This window comes from Silene latifolia, chromosome Y (genome assembly GCF_048544455.1).
Source record: "Silene latifolia isolate original U9 population chromosome Y, ASM4854445v1, whole genome shotgun sequence".
In the NCBI taxonomy this organism is placed as follows: domain Eukaryota; kingdom Viridiplantae; phylum Streptophyta; class Magnoliopsida; order Caryophyllales; family Caryophyllaceae; genus Silene; species Silene latifolia.
This window is the reverse complement of record NC_133538.1, coordinates 117757920-117782786: the sequence shown is the minus strand read 5'-3', so window position 1 is coordinate 117782786 and position 24867 is coordinate 117757920. Positions and strand designations below refer to the sequence as shown.

Below are 24867 nucleotides of genomic sequence, written 5' to 3'. Positions count from 1 at the left end.
ATTTCCGGACTACATCGCATGTATTGTAAGTTTTACGAAATTCTACTTCCTGTTTTGTAGATCTAACACTTAGAAGAAAATTTGAAAAATGGTGACACTGTGATTTAGTTGTTTCTGGTGGGTCTGTGTCGTAGTCGCGGGATATTTATATGAAGAAATCAGTGGATTGGGGTTTTCCGGTGGGTCTGATAGGTGTTGCTGGTTTTGTGATTGTTTGTCGTGATACAATTGGTAACATTGGGGTGATGGTTTCGTGATGGTTCTGAGTGTCCATGACGGTGGTCGACTCGTTACACGGTGCCTTGAGGGTGGTTAGGGATGTCGTCCGCGGGTGGTATTTCCGAAGAGGGTACGAACTACCAAGATACCCATATTACTTCGTCAAATTCACACGGTATTACTAGCGGATACACACGCTATTACTACCGGATACAAATTGTATCCGGTAGTAATAGCTTGTGTATCCGGTAATAATACCGTGTGTACCTGGTAGTAATACCATGTGTATCTGGGCTGTTATTTTCTGTATCCATTGCCACCGTCACCACCATCGATTCTATCACCACCGCCTCCACAAAAAGATAGTGTTGACCTTTTAATCCTTCGACATAAGTAGAGGAAGTCTCACTTACCTACGCCGTAAGGAAGCGATTTCGCCCACTTCGTCGTATGACTAGTAACTATAAGAGTTTTCCATGTCCTGGAACCTTGTGAGCTGAACAATTAAAACAAAATTTCCTGTCTTGAAAATTCTATATATTTAAAGACCACTAAGCAGTAAATAGCGAAGGATAAATTAGGACAATGTAATTTGTTAATGGTATTGAACGTATGTGTCATATTGGCAATTCACTAGCAGCTCTGCCATGTTAACTATTGCAAGAGTAGGTAACTTGGTCTACATCCATACATTCGGAAAAAAGGCGTCTCTGCAAATAAAACGTTTGTTGATTTATCAGCTTGATAATGTATGTGCACATATGATTTCTTTTTTGTAGTCTTTTCTTCACCATCCAGTGAACAAGCAAAGACAACCAAATGCGCACTAAATTAGGAAGGACAATTTATGATAATGTAGTTATGTAGTTTGTCAATGTTGTGGAGTGTGGAACATATGAGCTGAGGCTTTATCAAAGCTAATCAGGGGGTAACAATTTTATAGGCGCGGTAGCTGAAATGAGATAAGGGTAGGTCATCATTTGTTTGTCAAGCTCATATTCAATGACCAAGACATCCAAGTTTCCAAGCAAGCTAATTTCTCAAGTTCAGGAAATCTGAACTATTCTTGAAATCTAATCAGAATTGGGCCAACTTCAAATGCTCATATCTGGAGTTGTAAATGGTTAAAATTTGTGTTCTTTATATGTATAAAATCTTGAGAATGTCATATTTCTCATGGACTTGGAATGGTCGAGTTTCACCGAGTAGATTTTGCCCAGCAAGCCTTCAAAGACTGATACGATTTCATGTCTCAGTCTCGACAAACCAGACCTGTCAGCACTAAACTGTTCATAGCTCCCAATCCAGACACCACCTTGGGTTAATTCTTTTTAGAGGTGATAGATAACTCATTTACCTTTAATTTGGCTATCCATGGACTCCCTATTTCAATCCGAGCAGAAAGTTATGAAGCCTAAAAATTGCGCCTGAATACTGAACTGTTACAGCAGAGGTGATCTGTGACCTGCTATCACTCAATGCGCAATATCTCGAGTCATAGATCATATTTTCAAGTGATTCCAGGTTTGGGAGTTAGATTACATCTGGAGCTTCAAAATGATATAGATTGGGCATGCTAACTCTAAGGAATCAGCGAGTTATCAACTCTGCAAGAAGGGTGGTGTTCTGGATCTCGACCTTCATGGGGCGCCTTGATCTCGACCTTTGTGGCTTGATTAAGAAGACGAGTTAAGCTTACCTTTGTGGATGCTTATGTTTGTTACTATCTTTATAAAGTCCATGTTCCTGAAAAAGTGATTCATGTGGGTCTATCTGTATCCATATCCGACACCAAAACCAGCCATACCAAATAGGTTATGGTAATGTTGCTGCTGATGGTATTAGTGTATTACTTAACTTCTTCACAGGACAAGGGAAGACCATTCTTTTATCTTGACAAAATATATACTTCCGCTTATGCTGACCATCTTTCTCTGATCAGGTTGAGGTTCTTTGGAGCAAAGGGGAGAAGCCACTTCCCCCACTTCATCCGCTCTTGATAAAGGGTATAAATCTGTACAAATTGGAGAAAAGGAGACAGGTCAGTGTTAATTAACAGGCTCTGCTTTGATGCTGATATATTTTCGTCACTATTACTAAAGTGATGTTCTATTGTAGAGGTGGGAAGATGAAGCTGAAAGGTAGAGAGTTCAGAGTGAAAAACATAGCAGGGGTACAGTTGCTAGATCAAATAGGGAAGCCCGAATTCAAGAGAAGATGGTAAAGAAGTCGCTTAAAGGCGTGATGTAATTGACTCAACACCATCTACAGTCTGTATTTTACATTTGTACTCCCCCATTTCTTTTTACAAGTCGTTTTAGGGTGTTACACAAGAATAAAGAGAAACCACTTGAAATGTTAAAATATTATGTTAAGTACGATGATGAAAATTTCACCGAGAATTGCATCAAATGATTGCTACTTCATAATAAAAAGAAGAGTGTTTGCTTTAGTGAACCATTTTACATTATCTTATAACCAAGAAATAGTAAAACCGTGGCCTCTTTTGAAAATGAAACTAAATATACGTGATACATAACCAAAATGGATATTAATAATATCATAAGAGAAGAAGTTGGCTAGAGAGCAGATTGTTATTCAACTAGAGAACGTAAGGGGTGCTGCTGCCATATCCTTATCGTAAGTATAAGGTCGTAAGTCTGAGGTGGCCGGTTATGTCACTAGTGATATCGTTGATACATGTTCAAGTGGTTGTTTGGCTGATGCCATGGACGTGGCTGGTTGTGGGATAGTTCAGGGATGGTGGTGGTGGTGCTGGCAGTAGGCGTGGTGGTGGTGGCCAGGTTGGTGGTCGTAGTTGATCTTTAAATCGTGGATACACGAAATACCAGCCCAGATACACATGGTATTACTACTGGATACACAAATCGATTTGTGTATCTAGTAGTAATACCTTGTGATCCGATAGTAATTCTATGTGTATCTATTGTATCTGGTACTTTTTAAGACGATTTCCATAGTTTATTTTCCAACTTGATATAACGAGTGTTTGTATTTTGCGGGGAGTTTCTTTGCGGTTGGGTTCTTGATGCAATAAAAAGAACCTGCTGCCTAAATTCAAGTTATTGTCGGAGGTGAGACGGAGTTATTATGGAGTTGAAAGAATCACTATCAACACTTCAAGTCTCAACCTGAGCTACTCGGGGCTGACTCGAGGCTGATCCTACCTAAGCACTGTTGGCAGCTGCAACAAGTTAATTTTTTTTTTATCATATATCATATCTTCTGTTGCCAATTGGAAAATGTTTAGCATGATGTTCTTTGATAATGCAAAGAAAATTTTATGAAACTTTATCCTGGCCTCTTATGGTGGGACTGATAACTGATCTATGTTCAAAAATATTAAGATAAGTTCATAAACGTTTTCCGAAAGATCTCGAAAAAAATTTCCTCGAAACTTGTCTCTTATTTCTCTTTAAAAGTTCTATTAACAATCTCTCAAAAGTTGAATTTATTTGAATTTAGTGACATGCGTCTTCGTTGCCTTTACTCACCGTTATATATAATAACTTAAATGAGTTTTTTTTTTTGGGAAAGTGTAAGTATTATATTAAGCATAACCCGAACAATTGATTAACTAGGGAGATAGCCCTTAGTTAATTTACACCATTACAAATTCGTTCTAACCATAGTTTAACTCTCCTATTACTGCCTATTACATTCCGCACTTGTAATCTCAGTACTATCCCCCTCTGTACTGTCCCGACTAGCACAAAGGCGATGAACAAATACTCTCTACACGACTTCTATTCCTGGCACATACCATATCTCATACATTAGATAAGCTATACTTGCAGCAAGCACTTGCCTAACCAACAGAGATCTATTTCTATACTTAAGCCACCACTCCATCACATCTTGAACTGGAATACGAATCTGCAGCCAACTTTCAACCACTGTTAGACATTTCCTGCTATAAGTACAGGAGAAGAACAAGTGTTGATGACATTCCTCCTCTTGCCCACATAGCCAGCATACGTTGCTTTGAAGGAAACCCATCTTCACCATCCTGTCCTGAGTAAGCAGACGCTGCTGTACAGCTATCCAAATGAAAAATTCATGCTTAGGAGCAATGATCCTGTTGCTAACCCAAGGATACCAGGGCACATCAACTCCTGCCTGTTCTAACCACTGATAACCCATCCTCACAGTGTACTCTATCCCTGTATTCCTCCACTGTTCGTTATACATAATAGGTTTATCTAGCAAATAAAAGGTATGTATCTAATAATTTAAAAGAGTGTATCTAACAAATAAAAAGTAAGTATCTAGTAACTCAAGGTAGTGTATCAATCCTAAAATGATACATATCTCATCTAATTTAAGTTGATGTTTGATACTGTATAGTTATTATGTCCTGATGTTATTTTTACAAATTCGAAGACATTAGTGATATTATGAACTCAAATTCGTCATTGATTTTGAGTTTAAGATATAGATTGATGGCACATGTGTGCTCTAGTTAAATAAACCATTACAATGCATGAGTGTAAGATGAACATCTTATTCAAGCTATGTACACTATTTGAAGCTAAGTATATCACTATATGTATCTAGCATGTTAAAGATATGTATCTAGTAGTTTAAAAGGGTGTATCTAACTAGCTAAATATATGTATCTAGTAGCTTAAAAGGATGTATCTAGCTAGCTAAATATATGTTTCTAGTAGATTAAAGGAGTGTATCTAGCTAACTAAAGATATGTATCTAGTACCTTAAAAAGGTGTATCTAGCTAATTAAAGATATGTATCTAGTTACTTAAAAGAGTGTATCTAGCTAGCTAAAGATATGTATCTAGTAGTTTAAAGGAGTGTATCTAGCTATCTAAAGATATATATCTAGTAGCTTAAAGGAGTGTATCTAGCTAACTAAAGATACGTATCTAGTAACTTAAAGAAATGTATCTAACTAGCTAAAGATATTTATCTAACTTAAAGGAGTGTGTGTATCTAGCCACCTAATCTAACCCTTAAATAGAAGTATGTATCTAACAACTTAAAGAAGTGTATCTATCTAACAAAAGAAGTGTATCTAGCTAACTAAAGATATGTTTCTGTAGCCGCTTCATGTTACAATGACCAAAAGAAAGACTTATTGTTGAGACATTTATCGACTAGAGATGAGAATTTCTTTAATTTGTTCCGAATTTTCAAGAAGGTAGTCCTCGTGATCCATGTACATACTACATACTAGATGCTTCATTTCATATTTAATACGAGTATATTAGTCCGATGTGTACTATTTGAGTATGCATTATCTTATAATCTTCAATTCGATCTAGGCAACTCTTAACGTAGGAGGGAATATTGTGAATGCACAAGCCATATAACGCTGTATCTTGAGGAAATCGACCCAATCAACCACAAAACACGTAATTTCTTGTGCATACTTCCTTCAAACATTGAAGTCTGCCATTGAATTTGTTACATAAAGAATATACAACACCAACACTACGACGTAAAATATGACTTGACCGTGGTATTTTGGTTTCGCTGCAAAGATCGAACTGGATACCAAGGAAGAAATTATTCATGAGTGTATACAGCAAAGGTTAAAAAGTGTATCTAGCTTGTCAAATATGTGTATCTAACAAGGTAAATGACTATATCTAGCTTGGCTAAGTTGTGTATCTAGCAAATTAAATGAGTGTATCTAGCTTGTTAAAGGAGTGTATCTACAAGGCAAAAAGAGTGTATCTAACTTGTTAAATATGTATATCTAACAAGGTAAAGGAGTGTATCTAGCAAGGTAAAAGGGTCAATTGAGTCGGGTCTAGATCGGTCCATCTGAGGCACGTTATACATTTCGTTTCGGGTTAATTTCGGATGTGCTTTTGTCGGCACATTTTTGGGTTCTGCTATTAACTGAATATTCGCAATAAAAATGATTGATAACAATGTCTGCACAGCTCGAAAAGATGAATGCTTACAGATAATGGAAAGCAAGTACAATGAACAAAGAATACTATACCATACTGAAGAACAATACACTTTCACTATAAGATAATTGTCATACGTGAATCTAAACGGAGCAATACAAGAATCATGTGCTGTAAACAAACATCTTAAAAAATAAACAAATGTTTTTTCGACTTGATCAACATGTATTGATTCCATCTTTGCAGTCGCTGGTCAAAGTTATAGAGCATCTCCACCCGCGTCTTTCCCCTGATAAAAACTTATGTATCTACTTCAACCCTCATGTAACCATCAAAATTAACAGGGTGGCCGCCATTTAAAGCAAAGATGTACTACAAACACCGACCGGAATTGATAAGCTTTGTGGAAGAATCATTCAGAGCTTACCAATCATTGAGAGAAAGGTATGATCATATATCCAAAGGAACTCCAGAATACAAATAGCACCCTTGCTTCAGCATTTCCGACCAATTCCAGTATCAAATAGACGACGATGATGATTTTGATGATGATGGTCCTCCAAGAATGCCAAATAAATTTCAGGTTGAGAAGCCGCCAAACCCAAATATCCCAAAAGCTCCCGCAAAGTTCCCAACCAAAGTTGGCTTCGCCGGGATTAAATGTTTTATATGCGATTCTGTAATGTTATTAATAGCAGTAATTTGGGACCGATGTTAAGTAGCCACTCTTTCCTCGGTGGGCGTGGCCCAGGCCCATGTGCAATCTAACATCATACTCACGGATCTCCTTCCACTAGTTCAGGAGCTACGTTTTCTGCAATTTATTTCAATTTAACGTTAGGAACAATGACTCAAACAACAGATGCACAAGTAGTCATAACAGTAAAATTAAGAATCCTATTTTACAGGTCAAATGTGTGCTTGACTCTTCAAAAGATGGATCAATAGAATGTAACAACGAAACCATCAACTGAGTGTAGCTCATTCATAAGTTTCACACTGCAATCCATTATCAATAAGGAGAAACAAGTTTAATGTAACTTAAATTGAATTCAGATTAATGTATCGAAAAGGAACAGTAGCAAATAATGATTCATTTAAATCCAATACTTCCATCAGAAGTCATTGTTGAAGTATACAACAAAAATGTGCATTAGATTTCCTGCTTCTCATTATTGCAAACTCTCAAAAATAATAATAAAACTAGTTCTCATAAGTACTAACATCAGGTTGTAATTTAATTTGCAGATAATTGTACAAGCCACCCGGAACAACAGCAATTAGAGGAGAAAATTAATTACAAGCGACCATCATCATCAAAATCATCATCGAAGAATTTCAGCTCACTATTGTTTTTAATTTGTTGTTCTCATTTCATATTTTAATGATAGATCCGCAAAATTCAAGGTAAAATACCTAAAAATCAACCGCACCAAAGATGTTGTCAGATTATTAAGAATCGATCACAGGCCAAAGTTGGCTTCACCGGAAAACCTGCGATTTGATCGTCGGTGAATGAGAGGACAGATTGAGAAATAAAGGCAGATTGGGTAGACAAGAGTAGTTCCGACGAAACGCCGGCAGAACAATCAACGGTGAGGCCGCCGGCGAAGGGTGGTGGTGGTTGGTAGGTGAGGATGATACAAAGTTAATGTGGGGAATAATTTAATGATAGGGATAATGTGAAAGGGGAGTGCGGGAATGGTTTGTATGTGCGTGTGTTTGGGTGAAGGTTTTAAGTCAGTTCGTAAGTTCGCACCGAACTTTAGGTTCGCACAGGATCCTATTTCTATATATATATATATATATATATATATATATATATATATATATATATATATATATATATATATATATATATATATATATATATATATATATATATATATATATATATAGGCAAGATCAGTGTGAGTTTGACACTTTTCGTGAGTTACCCCCGCGTATATAAGAAATGACCTAACAAAACCCATTGATCAATTACTTGCATCAAACACAACATTCCTTTCTTTCTCTCTCTTTCTCCTTCTTTCTTTCTCTACGTTTGATCAAAAAATACTCTGTTACTCTCAAAAAAAGCGCACAAAAACATCTCAATTTTGATCAACAAATTCTTCGATTCTTCACATTTTTTTTGTTGATCCACAATTTTACACAAAATTCAGTCACTATTTCGATTTATTCAATTGAAACTATCAATTTGTTCATCATTTTTCTCTCCGGAAAACCCTAATTCTTCAAATCCAAATGAAGGTATTAATATTTCTTCCGATTTCTTATTTAATAATCGAATAACTTCAGTATTTGAATCAAATAACAAATTCTGACATAATTTAGGTGTTTTTTCCATAATCGTGAACTTCAACGATGATAAATTCAGACGGTCAAACTCTTACTCTGCTTGATAATATTACTGATAATCAAACATCGATGAATTCAGGTATAAATTTGTGAAATAATGTTGATATAATAATTGTTGTTATTAGATTGATGAGTTTTGTGTTAATATTACTGATATTGAAAGTTTTGCTCATTATATTGATTATTTTCATATTGTTACTCATTTTGTTGTTTAGAAAGTCGTTATAATAACTACTACATAATATCACAATAATTGCATGTAGATTTCATTTAATGATATCATTCAAAATCTAGTATTTGAATAACTGGATTAATATAATACAATAACTGCATTACAGCATTAAAATAATTGTTGCTGCAGAGATTATATTTTTCCATCATAAAGACTGTTTTTATAGGATCAGAGATATATCCTTACAATAACTAGTAGTCAATAATGAAATAACTTTACTATTACATTAAAACAACTGTTGATGCATTGTGCTGGACTTGACTACCAATTTCAGTAAAAAACCTCCTTTTTCTGATAGAATAACTGGATTCGTATGATACAATAACTCCATTACTGTTTTAAAATGACTGTAGCAGCAGAGATTGTTTTTTTCCATCATAAAGACTATTTTATAGGATCTGGCATATATACTTACAATAAACTACTAGTTAATAATGAAATAACTTTATTATTACATTAAAATAACTATGAGTGCATTGTGGTGAACTAGGCTACCAATTTCAGTAAAAAAAACTTCCCTTTCTGATAGAATAATTGGATTTGTATAATACAATAACTGCATTACAATATTAAAATAACTGCTCCAGCAGAGATTGTTTTTTTTCATAATAAAGACTATTTTATAGGATCTGACAAAATATCATGACAATAACTACTATTTAATAATAAAATATCTTTATTGTTACATTAAAATAACTGTAGGTGCATTGTGGTGAACTAGGCTACCAATTTCAGTAAAAAAGCTTCCTTTTTTGATAGAATAATTGGATTTGTATAATACAATAACTGCATTATAATATTAAAATAACTGCTGCAGCAGAGATTGTTTTTTTTCATAATAAAGACTATTTTATAAGATCTGACAAAAATATCCTTACAATAACTACTATTTAATAATGAAATAGCTTTACTATTACATTAAAATAACTGTGTGTGCATTGTGGAATTCAATAACTTCAAAAGAAATATTAAATGTTACATACGTGACAAGGATACTGATATGTTTCTCGATTATTTGAAGGGGCTCTCTGAGTCACAAGATGGCTTTTACTTTGCTTATGAAGTTGATGAGGATAACTGTTTGGCTAGAATCTTTTGGGCAGAGACATAGGCAAGAATGAATTATTCCATGTTTGGGGACACCATCACCTTTGACCCTACTTATGGTACTAACAAGTACCACATGGCCTTCACCCCATTCACTGGTGTTGACAACCACAAAAAGTCGGTTACTTTTGCTGCTGCACTTGTTGATCATGAGAACGATGGGTCATTCATTTGGGTGTTTAAGAAGTTCCTTGATTGTATGGACAACAAAGAACCTCAGTGCATTCATAATGATCAAGATCCATCAATTAAACTCGGAGTGCATTCTGTATTCAAGAAAGTAAGACATCGCTACTGCATGTGGCATATAATGAAAAAACTTACCGATAAAATTGAGTCACATATTTGTAAGGAGACTGACTTTGTTGAGCGAATATGTGCAGCTGTTTGGGATACTGACTTGGAACCCTTAGAGTTTGAAAAAAAATGGTCTTAAGTGATTAGTGACTTTAAGTTGAATGATAATACTTGGTTTACATACATGTATGGCAAAAGGCACAAATGGATACCTGCTTACTTTAGGGATTTGTCTTTAGGTTGTCTTTTGAAAATAACACAAAGATCAGAGAGTCAAAACAGTTATTTCAAAAGATTTGAGAGCATAGATGGCACACGTGTTGAATTTTGGTTGCGTTTTCAGAGTGCAATGGAACAACAACGCTATAATCAGAAATTTCTTGATGTTGTAAGTGACAGCACGTTACCAAAGGTTTCCTCTAAGACAATGATTGAGAAACATGCCTCTAAAATCTACACACATACTGTTTTCTATGAGTTCCAAGAGGAAGTGCAAGCGGTTCCCTGTTCTTGTGTCGTTAGGGGATTTTCTGAGCAAGGAAACGTCGACATTATAGGTGTTGAAGATGCCTACAAGTAACGTAGAATATTTAATGTTATTCCATTTTATAAACATAATTGTGTTTTGACTTTAAAATACAATAATTGTGTTAAAAGAATACAATAACTGTGTTTTGACATTAAAATAACTGATTGACTTCTACCTTGGTACTTTAATAAAAAAGTCAAAGTGATACATAACAAAATCAAAAAATGTCAAAAGAAATACAATTGTTCCAAATCCAAAACCAATTAAGGTAAATGTAAAGTTTGACAACAGAGCGTAAGACTCTAAAGACTCGTGATGACTCAATCCTAGCTATCCCCCGTGCATCCATATCATACCTGCTCGATAAATGCTCACCATCCCCAAATGGATAACCACAGTTTTTAAAACAATTAAACGAGCTCAGTTACTGATGACACAATATACAATAATGCAACAACAACAATACATACAATCCCCTAACACCGTCACATCACCAATCACCTGACTAGCCTGAAGGTCTAGTCCTGCTAGATTATGGCAACAACCAGTAATCCACACCGCCAGTGGGGGACCGCAGTCGTTCCCACCTAAGCCCCGCTCATCTATTTCGAGCGCAAACCCATGTTCCTTAATGTGAACATCCCCTCTTATGGCGGGTTCCACAACGGGCGAATTAAGGGCGTGAAGCCACTTCCGCAAGTGACTCCACTCAGCCGACGGCGCACCTCGCAAACCACAGACAAACAATCACTACCAACTACAACATCAACAATTACTAATTCCTATACGATATAGACAAATGCTATCAATCAACAATCAACAACCAATCAACCATCTCGCATTACGTAAACAATAACTGAATAGGAAACCCTACCTGCAAATGCAATTACCACGATCGTCATAATAGCGAATCAGAAACGTTCCTCTACGAATTCACCTCCTATCAATCACACAATCATACAATCACCATCTAAACCAACAATACACCCAAAACCCCTAATCTACCCAATTAGGGCTTAAACAAAAATCAACGAAATAATACAAAAACTGTACTAGGATCTTACCCACAACGCGACGGTCTCAACGGCGTAAAGAACTCTACATTCCGATGACACAAGCCTTGGGATTTGATAACAATGAGAGAGATGAGAGCAACATAACTTTGTTTTCTCTTTTGTGAAACTTATAATATGGTAAAAAGTGAAAAGCAACTGACGAAAAGTGTTTTTATATCATTCTCACGTTGCTATCAAAACCCGGCCAATAACCCGTAAAAACCAACTTACTCGATCGAGTAAGTGACTTACTCGATCGAGTGGCCCCTACTCGACCGAGTACCCATCAGACAGAACACTGTTTTGTATGCAAAACTCACTTTCTCGACAGAGTAAGCCTTACTCGATAGAGTACCCAACAGCACTAAAACTGTAGTATTACAGTCTTGCCTCCTAAAAACTGAACTTCGTCCCTGAAGTTCAAACCCATACACAAAAACAAACTCACTAACTCAACTACGACACAGCAACACAACAAAAACTCAAAAACAAAACCCAACCACAACTCATACCGACTCAAAACAACCACTAACTGTACCAAAATGAACATAAAACCATACCAAAACCTTATGCGATCATCTCCTACCCCCTAAAAGAAACATGGTTACGCCCCCCTAACCACACATACCTAATCAAAAAGAGATGGATACCGCTCCTTCATAGCCTCTTCCACCTCCCAAGTTGCTTCCTCAAACTCATGATTAGACCATAAAACCTTAAGCAACATTGTTTCCCCGGACCTAGTTTTGCGAACCTTGCGATCAAGAATCTATTTTCGCACCTCAAGATAAGACATGGATTCATCCAACTCGATGTTCTCCACCTGTAACACATGGGAAGGATCACTCACATACTTCCGTAACTAAGACACATGAAACACATTATGTACACAATCCAAAGCTGGAGGTAAGGCTAACCGATAAGCAACCTCTCCCACACGATCTAAGATCTCATACGATCCAATGAACTTTTGGCTTAGATTCCCTTTCTTACCAAACCGCATAACTCCACGCATAGGTGACACTTTCAAAAGAACCTTATCCCCAACCTGAAACTCGATGTCCCGACGATTTAAGTTCGCATAGCTCTTTTGTCGGTCCTGGGCCGCTTTCATCTTTTGCCGAATCACTTTCACTTGTTCAATCATCTCCTGTACCATCTATGGTCCTAAAACCACTGCCTCAGCTCTATCATCTCAGAAAATCGGACTCCTACACCTCCTCCCATACAAAGCCTCAAATGGAGCCATCCCAATACTCGTATGGTAACTGTTGTTGTAAGAAAACTCGATTAAATCCAACCTATCTTCCCAGCTACCACCAAACTCCATCACACAAGCTCTCAACATATCTTTGAACGTCTTGATAGTTCTCTATGTCTGCCCATCTGTTGCAGGATCAAACACAGTACTCATCTTCAAGGTAGTTCCCATCATCTCCTGCAACTCTTGCCAAAATCGAGAAATGAACCTCGCATCCCAATCTGACACAATGTCCTTTGGTACCCCATGTAATCTCACCACATGCTTCCTATAGCCATTAGCCAACTACACCTTACTCCATGTATCTTTCATTGGAATAAAGTGAGCTGACTTAGTCAAACGGTCAACTATCACCCATATCATGTTATTACCCTGCTGGTTCCTCGGTAAACCCACTATAAAATCCATGGAGATAGACTCCCATTTCCATTTAGGTACCTCGAGAGACTGAATCTTACCTTGCGGTCTACGCTGCTCTCCCTTAACCCTCTGACATGTCAAACATCCAGCCACAAACTCAGCTGTTTCCCTTTTCATCCCAGGCCACCAAAAAGTCTCTTTAGATCTCTATAAAGCTTGTCACCACCCGGATGCACTGAATATGGTGTGCAATAAGCCTCTGCCATGATTATCTTTTTCAACTCCTCATCCCTTGGCACACACCATCTCCCATCAAACCGAACACTCTCATCAGAATGAATAGAGAACCGAGACACTATCCCTTTCTTTACTCCAGCTCTCCACTCCTGAATCTTAGAATCAAGAGCATGTTTCCTGCAAATATCATCATAAAGATCCGGCTCCACTGTCAAGTCTCCCCTAGTATCCTCTTTTTGAATCACATGTATCCCCATCTTTCCCACTTCATCTCTCAACCTCATCAAAGACATAGTTGTGCATAGAGAATGTAGACTCTTCCTGCTCAATGGATCAGCAACCACATTTGCTTTCCCTTCATAGTATATGATATCCATATCATAGTCCTCGATAAGCTCCATCCACCTCCTCTGTCTCATGTTCAGCTCTTTTTGAGTAAAGATTTACTTTAGATTCTTGTGATCAGAAAAAAACTTAAAGGTCGCCCCATAAAGAAAGTGTCTCCAACTCTTGAGAACAAACTTAACTGCATCCAATTCTAGATCATGCATCAGATAATTCTCCCCATAAGGCTTCAATTGCCTAGAAGCATAGGCAATGACTTTCCCATTCTACATCAACAGACAACCTAACCCGTTCTTTGAAGCATCTGTATACACCTAAAAGTTCTCACACCCATTAGGTAAAGCTAAGACAGGAGATATGGTCAAACGCTCCTTTAATGTTTGGAATGCCGTCTCACAACTTTTATCCCATCGAAACCTGTTCTCTTTCCTTATCAACGTCGTCATAGGTCTGGCGATCTTGGAAAAGTCTTTCACGATCTGATGATAGTACCCTGCCAAACCCAAGAAACTCCTAATCTATGCCACGTTCTTTGGTGCTTCCCACTTAGACACCGCCTCTATGATGCTAGTATCCATAGATACACCCTCTGTGGAAATCACATGACCCATAAAAGCCACTTTCTCTAACCAGAACTCACACATAGACAACTTTGCATATAACTGATTGTCGCGCAGAGTTTGCAACACCAACCTCAAATGCTCTTTATGATCCTCCTTAGTCTTAGAATAGACTAAGATATCATCTATAAACACCACCACGAACTGATCTAAAAACTAACTGAAGACCCGGTTCATCAAATCCATAAACACTGCCGGCGCATTAAATAACCCAAACGGCATCACCACATACTCATAGTGACCATACCTCGACTGAAAAGTGGTCTTTGGTATGTCTTCATCCCGAATCCTCACCTAATGGTACCCTGATCTCAGATCAATCTTTGAAAAGACTCCTTTCCCACTCAGCTGGTCAAACAGATTATCTATCCTTGGCAAATGATACTTGTTCTTCACTGTAACACTGTTCAGCTCCCTATAGTCGATACACAACCTCAAGCTCCCATCTTTTTTCTTCACAAACAGAACTGGTGCTCCCCACGACGATACACTAGGTCTAATGTATCTCTTTTCTATCAAATCATCTAACTGCTTTCAACTTCACACTGAAATTTATATCCCTCTTCGGTGGCAAACCCGGTATCTCTTCCGGAAAAACATCTGGAAACTCTCCCACCACTGGTATCTCATCTGCTGTCGGCTCAACCATACTATGATCTTTCACATGGCATAGAATCAAAGGACACCCCTACCTCAGGTAAGACTTCAAGGTCACCGCTGCAATCACTTTGACTTTGGGTTTGATAACAAACTCACGATAAGACACACTAACTCCCTTAGGACCTCTCAAAGAGACTTTCTTTTGGTGACAATCTATTCTAGCCTTGTACTTACCCAACCAATCCATACCAACTATCATCTCAAAACCAATTATAGGAAATTCTAACAAATCCACTGGAAGATCAACATGCCCAACTATCATATATACACCCTTATACAACCTCCCACAAGACACTGACTCACCTGACGGTATAAAAACCTCATCTTTACAGACTCAAAATATCTCCAACCCAAAAGCTTAGCATGACCCGACACTATAAAAGAATGTGACGCTCCCGAATCAAACAAAACAAAGGCATAAACATCATTAACTAGAAAGGTACCAGTTATCACGTGTGCATCATTCTCAGCAGCTTTTTTGTCCATCATAAATAACTTGCCAGTGGTCTTTTGTCCACCTCCATGAACTGTACTCGCTGAAGTAGATGGCTTGGCAGCTGACCCCTGATTGTTGTTAGCCACCGATTGCTGATAAGAGTTACCGCCATTACGATTGGACCCACCGTTGTTGTTACTATGCCCTCCTTGATTATTCTATGACACAGCCGGTCGGTTGCTAGCATAACTCTGAGTCGGACCCTGTGAAAAGCTCCTATGCGATGGCATTTGAAAACCTCTGCCCTCGACACTAGTACACTCATGCCTCTTGTGGCCCATACCGCTATAGTTGAAATAAGACATACTCCAGCTGCTACTACTATCACCACGGCCACGCCCATAAGAAGCCCCACCACCGAAACCTGATCCCGATGAGTAAGCCCTTGCCTGGTTATGATTACCCCTCTTATAGCTAGACTGACCACCACCCTCACTCTCAGCCTTTCTCTTTTCTGGACCCCTCTCTTTGTTCTCTTTGACCATCTAGACCAACCTCTCAGCTCTCCCTGCCTTCTCATAAACTTCCTTAACATCATATAGGACCCTAACCGGTAAAACCCTTCTCAAACCGCAGTATGAAGTTCTCCTGACTCAGTCCCATGTCCTCTGCATATCTCGACTTCTCATTAAACTAATGATAGTACTCAGCCACAGTCATATCTGAGGTCATCTTTAAAGAATCAAACTCCTCCCTCAGCTTACTACGAACATGTTCTCGAACAAACTTCCTGCGCATAGCTCTGTTGAACTCAACCCATGGTATAACTGACTTTCCCTGCTTCAGATAGGGATCTAGGGCACTCTCTCTCTCCTTGTCCCACCACTCACCTGCTGCATCTCTCAGGTAGAACGCAGCTTGTTCCACCTTGAAATCCTCGGGACAATGAACCACCCCCAAGATATTTTCCATCTCCTTATTCAAATTGTCGAGCAAAATTGGCACACTAGTACCCATATATTCCTTTGGGTTGAAGCGGGATATCGTAGTTGTAATACTACGGTTTTATGGGCCTTAGGGTACTCTATCGAGTGGGGCTTACTCTGTCGAGTAAGTATGGTTTTACGCAAAATAGTAGTCTATCTGATGGGTACTCGATCGATTAAGCTTGGTACTCGATCGAGTAAGGGTCACTCGATCGAGTAAGTAACTTACTCGATCGAGTAAGTTGGTTAACGGATGTTTTGCGACGGGTTTGTTAATAATGCGGATTAATATATATATATATATATATATATATATATATATATATATATATATATATATATATATATATACTTTCGTCATCTTTTCATAAAACACTTTTACAAAACCTAAATCACAATCAAGGAGAAGTTTCAAGTTACCTTGCTTAATCCCTTCGCATTATTAGCAAATCCCGGAGCTAGAGGAGTCGGTTTTCATCGTTCTTCATACCTTTATGATCCTTGCGTTGTGGGTAAGTTCTACATATAGTTTTCTTATCGTTTTGTTAAGTTTGATTAAACCCGAATTTGGTGATTTGGGGGTTTTGGTGGTTATATGATTGTACGTATGTATGTGTGTATAGGAGGAGGATTCGTTGAGGAGAAATTCTGAGTTAGTTGCTTGATCATCTATTGTTGGTGTTTGCATTCCAGGTAGGGTTTCTTTACTTGGTATTAATTACATGGCTTGATTGGTTTGATGTTGTTGGTATTGTTGGTATTGAATAGTTATTGTATTAGTTTCTGATCTGGTGGTTATTGGTAAAGTTACTGTGATTACTGTATAACTGTCTGTGAACTTCGGGGTGCATCCCTGGCTGAGTGGAGTCACTTGCGGGAGTGGCTTCACGCCCTTGATTCGCCTCCTGTGGAACCCGTCACACGAGGGATGTGCACATGAATGAACATGGGTTTATCGCTCAATGGAGATGAGCGAGACTTAGGTGGGAACGACTGCGGTCCCCCACTGGCGGCGAGTACTATCTGTTGCGATGGGTACTCTGGCAGGGCTACACACTTTAGTGTGTAGTCAGTTATGAGGTGATTGGAGATGGAGACTGGGATTGTGCGTGTGCTGTTTGTATGATTGTTTTAGTGTGGCTTTGTTTGTGTAATTAGTACTGACCCCGTTTATTGCTTTAAAAACTGTGGTGATCCATTCGGGGGTGGTGAGCAGTTGTTGAACAGGTATAAGAAGATACGCATGGGTTAGCTGGGATGTGTCATCACGAGGCAGTTTAGAGTCTTCTGCTATTATACTTTAGCTGTTTGACACATTTTGATTTTGAGAACTTGTATTGTACTTTTATCAGTTTTGGGCATTTGAATATGTAACCACTTTAAACTATATCGTTATTTAAATTATGTTTCTTCATTGTCATTTGATTATCACTGCCTCGGGTAACCGAGATGGTGACATTCTTATACCTTAAGTGGTTCTGGTAAGGCACTTGGAGTATGGGGGTGTCACAAAGTGGTATCAAAGCGACGATCCTGAAACCTGTAACCAATGAACCTAATGAATATAGGGAGTCAAATTAAAATGAACCCGAGGTAGAAGTTGTAGGAGCTAATGCAAAGGCTTGGGAGACGTCCTAAAGCCGTGTACTCGCCCTACAATTTTGAACCGGTCACATGGGGTACGTGTCGGGATCGTTATGTGTTATTCTTGTGCTTTGCATATCTATATAGTAGTATGTGGTGTGAATTGGTGGGTGCATGTATGTGAAAGGTGGGAAATGTGAGATTAAGATTGATAGCTATGTGAATTGTATGTTGGTTGATTATGAAGCATGAAAGTATAATGTTTGATGTGTAGCGTGGTATGTTAGATTTATGAGAAGTATTTCGTTAATATATATATATATATATATATATATATATATATATATATATATATATATATATATATATATATATATATATATATATATATAGAGAGAGAGAGAGAGAGAGAGAGAGAGAGAGAGAGAGAGAGAGAGAGAGGGAGAGAGAGAGATAGGATCTTGTGAGTTTGGTTTCTTATGGTGAGTTGTGAGTTTTGTGCTTTGAAATCTCAACCACTAGATTATATTAGAGATGAATGGCCAAGATCAAATCTTACATGTCATATAAAACTATTGTCATTTACTTATTTTCTCTTTTTTCTAATGTTACTTTTTTTTTACTTTAATTTTTTTTCTCTTTTTTTACCTCGTGTTATTATGTTTTTTTTTACCACTTTGATTTTTGTTTTCTCTTATGTTTTTTTTTAATTTACTCATTATGTTACCTTTTTTTTTTCTTTTTGTACCGGATTTTTTTTTTACTTGAAATTTTTTTTACTCTTATTTCTTTTTTACCTTGTGTTATTATGCTGTTATTGTGCTTTTTTTAATTTGATTTTTTTAACGACTTTGATTTTTGTTCTCTTTTTTTTTACCACATGTTATTGTTATTCCGCTGTTATTGTAATGTTATTCTGCTGTTACTTTGATTTTTTTTACGACTTTGATTTTTTTTTTTTCTTTTTTTACCACGTGTTATTGCCTTGTTATTCTAATGTTATTCTGTTGTTATTGTGATGCTATTCCGGTGTCACTTTGATTTTTTTCACGACCTTGATTTTTTTTCTTTTTTTTTTACCACGTGTTATTGTGCTGTTATTCTACTGTTATTCTGCTGTTATTGTGATGTTATTTCGGTGTCACTTTGATTTTTTTTACGACTTTGATTTTTTTTTTTTCTTTTTTTTACCACGTGTTATTGTGCTGTTATTCTACTATTATTCTGTTGTTATTGTGATGTTATTCAATGGTTTGACTGTATTATTAATTACACAATATTTATTTACACTTACATAAGGCATGAATAAATTACCAATCTACCACGTATGTAGCTTGACTGTATTATTAATTGGTGGGACATCTAAGATATGTATGCGCTAACGAAATTCGCATTAGAAGATATTCAATTTCATAACACCTACGTATGTAGCTTGACTGTATTATTAATTGGTGGAACATCTAAGATATGTATGCACATTTCGCATTAGAAGATATTCAATTTCATAACACCTACATAAAACGGATTAAAAAAGGGCCCTGTACAATGAAATTCGAAATCATCTCTCTGTTGAAAGCAATTTTACAGTGATTAAATTGACAATGGATTCTCTATTTCGCCAAATCGACACCGTCAATACAACAGTAAATGGCAGAAACCATTAGATATTACGGCCCACAAGAACGAACACCCATTATAAACTTCAGCAGTGGGAAATGTGTTTTAGCTGTTAAAACTTTACCTGTCCTCTTCTGAAGACTGATGGCCATCTTGTGAATCAAATTGCTCTATTTACAGATTCAATGGGATAAAACAATCTAATGGGGAAATTCTGCCAAGTGAAGAGCTCCTAAACACAAATATGACCTGTATCGTCAAATATGCATGTCATTCATCTGCCATGTCATGTTATTGACGTGCTTGTCATAAGGTACAGTGTCTATCGTAGTTGATTCAATGGCGGTTTTGACTGTTTGAGCCTTGACAGTGTATGAATCCCAAATCTGAAACATGAGGACAATCGTAGAAGAAGAGTCAAAATGAAGCTGAAAATTTGATCTTTTTGTAGTGCATAAATCTCCACCAAAGCGATGTTGCAACATGTATACTAAGCCGACTCCCACTACATGTTAGTCTGCTGCCTGCTAGGAGTGAATAAGCGCATGCTCTTAGTTAATTCAATTTCTCGGGATCATTTGTAAGTCGAACGCATGATAGCAGTGACCCCGCGATAGCCTACGAACATGTATCCTAAGCCATAGTAAATGACTGTAGCCAGAAACTAGGAAAGGCAAAAATACAGAACCCATTTGCCACTGCAATCTAAGCAACACAATATTACCAATCTCATTCAAACTATCCCAAATCAATTCACCAACCATTCTTCAACCTCCATTCATCACCATGGCTGCCCGGAATCGAGCTCCCATTTCCATTCACAAAACCAAACCACGCGCCACCGTTAAACTTATACCACCAAAGCAGCAGCTCCATTCTGCTCAGCCGTACCACCACTCGACTGCAATCAGTCCCAGCCCGGAATCGAGCTCCCATATCATCCACCTCCACCACCGCAACCTGTCACCGCCTCCTTCTTCACGACGACCTCCATAATCTCCACCGCCATATCCTCGGCTTCCTCCTTCGTTATTACCGCGGTAACTACTGCCTCCGCCGGATCCATGGTATTCAGCTTGGTTGACAGTAATGTTACGGCCATCGACATCTTGCCCATTCATCTTCGATCGCATCGTTCATTGATTTCTCGTTGGCGAATGTCACGAATCCGAATTCTCTTGATCTTCCTGTCTCACGATCGTTAATAATCTAAAAACATCAACACAGTATCATCAGCCCAGATCGTTAATAATCTAAAAACATCAACACTGTGCTCGTATTTGATTAATTGGTTCATTTCCAATTGATTATGAAATTAGTTTGTGTATGATTGTAATTGTAGTTAGGGTTTAGGAAGATGATGATGATGTATAAGGATTGGAGGGCTGAAGGTTTACAGTAGAAAAAAAAGTTACAAATTGTAACCTGAGGTCAGGAAAATGAAGATGAAAGGAGAGAGAAAATGACGGGAGCAAAAGTTTGGGAGAGCAGACTTAGATTTGTTTTTTTATTACTATTAGATATTTAGATGCAATCTCAGCGGTCTATTTGTGAGATTCAATGGCTGATATTTTTCAAACTCACAACTCACCGTAAGAACCAAACTCACGAGATCCCGCTATATATATATATATATATATATATATATATATATATATATATATATATATATATATATATATATATATATATATATATATATATATATATATATATAATTTGATGCGTAAGTACATGTGATGTTGTTGTCGTTTTTTAAATAGTATAGAAAGTCCGGAATGTGAGATGAACATGCGGATAGTGTATACGAGTCTGCATGACTCGATCGAGTGTGGGGCACTCGATAGAGTAGGTGAGAGCACTAGTAGAAAAAACCCCTACGGTGGCGGTCGAAAATGGCCTTTATGGCGGTTTTTAAAGGTTTTGGGTGCGTCGTTTATCACAGGGTCGTATAATCTTTTACGGCGGTTGTACAACCGCCACTATAGCTAGCCTACAGTGTCGGTTTTTCAAACAAAACCGCCACTATAAACTTATATAAAACGATGGTTTTTGGACAAAAACCGCCGCTGTAACTCATCTATAATGGCGGTTATTGTTTGAAAACCGCTACCATAGGTACTTTCAATAATAACTCTGTACCACAACCGCCACTAAATGTTTTCTATAATATCGGTTGTTGTTAAACAACCGCCACTAAAAGTAATTATGACGTCGGTTGTTAGCAAAGAACCGCCATTAAAGGTTACCCAATAGTGGCGTTTCATACTTAAGAACCGCCTCCATAGATAGATATTTTAAAAAAAAAAAAAATTATTTGCTACCAAAATTTCGGCAGTAATATCCTGTAGATTTAACAAAGCCAAATAGTGAAATAAACAAACATGCATACAATGTAGGGAAATATCCGTAAAATTCCCTTAAATTTTAGGACTATAACGTATCTTTAACATGTGATTATTGTCATAAACGAAAAACAAGAGAAAACGATAAGAGAATAGAATCAACCTCGGGTCCTTTGTGAATTCGGCCTAAGAACAGAAATCAAAGTAGATTTCCTCCTAATCGTTGCACCCAAGACCGTCTGAGACTATACCCCTTGTGCTAGAATTGCTCTCTAATTGCCTTGCAATATTGAGAGAGCTTTTTGTGAGATTTTTCGATGAGAGATCTAGAATTTCAGAGAAAATTGCCCCAAAACCCTAATTTGTTTGCAAATGAAATGCATTAGGTCAAAAGGAGAGAGGCTCTCTCCTTTTGTTGCTTCGTCCAAACCGAGATCACAAGGGGGAAGTGGGCTTTCCACTTTCTCCTTATTTGTAACTCGTGGTCCGACTCAAAATGCTAAAATGTATATGACGGGATTTTATTATAAATCGTCATCGGTTATCGGTTATTAAAATATCAACTAGTAACATGACTCAGTCGATATATTAATACATGTCCGACAATGACAATATTATATAATTAATTAATTCAATATACATTAATTAAATATAACCGTTTATATTTAATTTACGAATTAACCGCTTAATTCGCCTTAGCCCGTATTATTTAATCCGTATTAAATAATTATCTCAACATCGCGTTTGACTAATTATTAGTCAATAACTCCGACTAACTGTTTAGTCAAATTAGGCATCAACATGACTGTATTTTCATACCGTCACATCTCTCAAACGTATCTTATAGGTGTGACTTTTAGGGACCAGTTGATCACCGCCATCTGTATGACAATAACGTCAAACTTATCTAGCAAGCCAACCGTTATTGATAAACGTGGACCAACTGATAATAATACAAAAGTATACCCTTTGATCCTTTTAGAGATTTAAATGTTATTGCACTAACTGTAGAGGACACCAGCCCCAACAAGCTCCCACTTGTCCGTACAAGTGTACGTGCAATAACGTTATCCGCACTCACTGGAGGACACCAGCTCTAACAAACTCCCACTTGTCCGTACAAGTGTATGTGCGATAACCGATTCTCATATCCATTTAAAATTTCTCCCACTCAATGTAAAACAATTTGCAGATCCTGATCCGCGAAGGTCGTATTTTACAATCGATCTGTATCAAAAGTGGTTTCCCCAACTAGAGAGTAACTCAACTGATAAAACGAATTCGTATTCGAGCATGGCTATGCATTTCGATTCTGACTCCTCGAGTGGCCCCGAGAAATATCGAGCACGATAAAGGCTGAATATTTCCTTCAACTCGACTCCTGCCGATCTAAGCACAGCATGAAATGACCCAGAAAAAATCTACTTAGCCCCCTGTTACAGATGACCGTGAGAAAGAAACCAAAGTCACCCAAAATCTGCCTTAGTCTCAAGAGACAATCGATAGTCAAAAGATTCGACTCTTAGGATCACCATGGAGGTCCCCTATCCACGACCTGGCACCGAATGTTATAAAACATTTAGGACTCCATGTCGATGTCATAATTGTGTCCTACGAGATATCCGTATAACTCGCCTCTGTGATTGGTCAGCCAACCTTTTGACTTATGGCTCGTTGAACCCACCATCAACCAACGTCACAAAATAATTGCCAGAGTTATCAACTCACGTGGGCAATTAAGGACCAAAAAATATAATGTTTGTTCAGTTCACTTTGTGGTGTTCAAAATTGTCGTACAAATCCACATGAAAAACAAAATATATAAATATCAAAACGAATGAATCTAATCCATAAAAGAGTACTACAACTCAGGAACACGTTTAATTCGCATGGAATTAACATGCCCTTCATGCTTATCTTGTCGTAGTGGTTTAGTGAGAGGATCTGCTATATTATCATCTGTAGCAATCTTTTCTATCACTACCTCATTTTGCTCCACGTAATCTCGAATTAGATGAGCTTTCCGTTGTACATGTCTAGACTTGTTGCTAGACTTAGACTCCTTAGCTTGGAAGATGGCACCTCTATTGTCGCAATAGATGGTGATCGGGTCATTCGAACTAGGCACTACGGATAGTCCTTGTAAGAATTGACGCATCCATATCGCTTCCTTTGCAGCCTTCGCACGCGCATAGTACTCGGACTCGGTCGTAGAATCTGCTTTGTAACACTTTGTTTGGAACTCTTCCACTGATCGCAGCGCCATTAAGAGTAAAAATGAATCCAGATCGAGATTTCGAGTCATCTCGATCCGTTTGGAAGCTAGCATCTCACAGAATCGGTTGCGCATAGCTTTTGTTCGCCTCCATAAGTCAATGCCCAATCTTTAGTCCTCCGTAGGTACTTAAGAATGTTCTTGACAACCATCCAATGTGATTCACCTGGATGCTGTTGGAATCGACTCGTCATACTCAATGCATATGCCACGTCCGGACGTGTGCATATCATGGCATACATGATTGATCCTATAGCCGAAGCATAAGGAATCCGGGTCATGTGCTCTTTCTCTTCCGGTGTCTCTGGTGCCTGAGACTTGCTCAAATGCACCCCTGGAGCCATAGGAAGAAACCCCTTTTTGGAGTTAGTCATGCTGAATCTCTCTAGGATCTTGTCAATGTAAGACTCCTGACTGAGAGATAATATCCGACGTGATCTA

The 24867-nt window shown here is 37.8% G+C and overlaps 1 protein-coding gene across 1 annotated transcript; it reads right to left on the bottom strand.

Moving 5' to 3' along the window:
• Window positions 1-3975: 3975 nt before the first annotated feature.
• On the bottom strand, window positions 3976-4431 carry LOC141628785 (uncharacterized). The gene has a single exon (XM_074441881.1). It carries the CDS (start codon window positions 4429-4431, stop codon window positions 3976-3978), a length of 456 nt encoding a protein of 151 aa, XP_074297982.1.
• Window positions 4432-24867: the final 20436 nt, after the last annotated feature.

Coding starts and splice junctions, on each gene's coding strand:
- LOC141628785 (XM_074441881.1), bottom strand. CDS start 4,431: ATGTATAACGAACAGTGGAGGAATACAGGGATAGAGTACACTGTGAGG.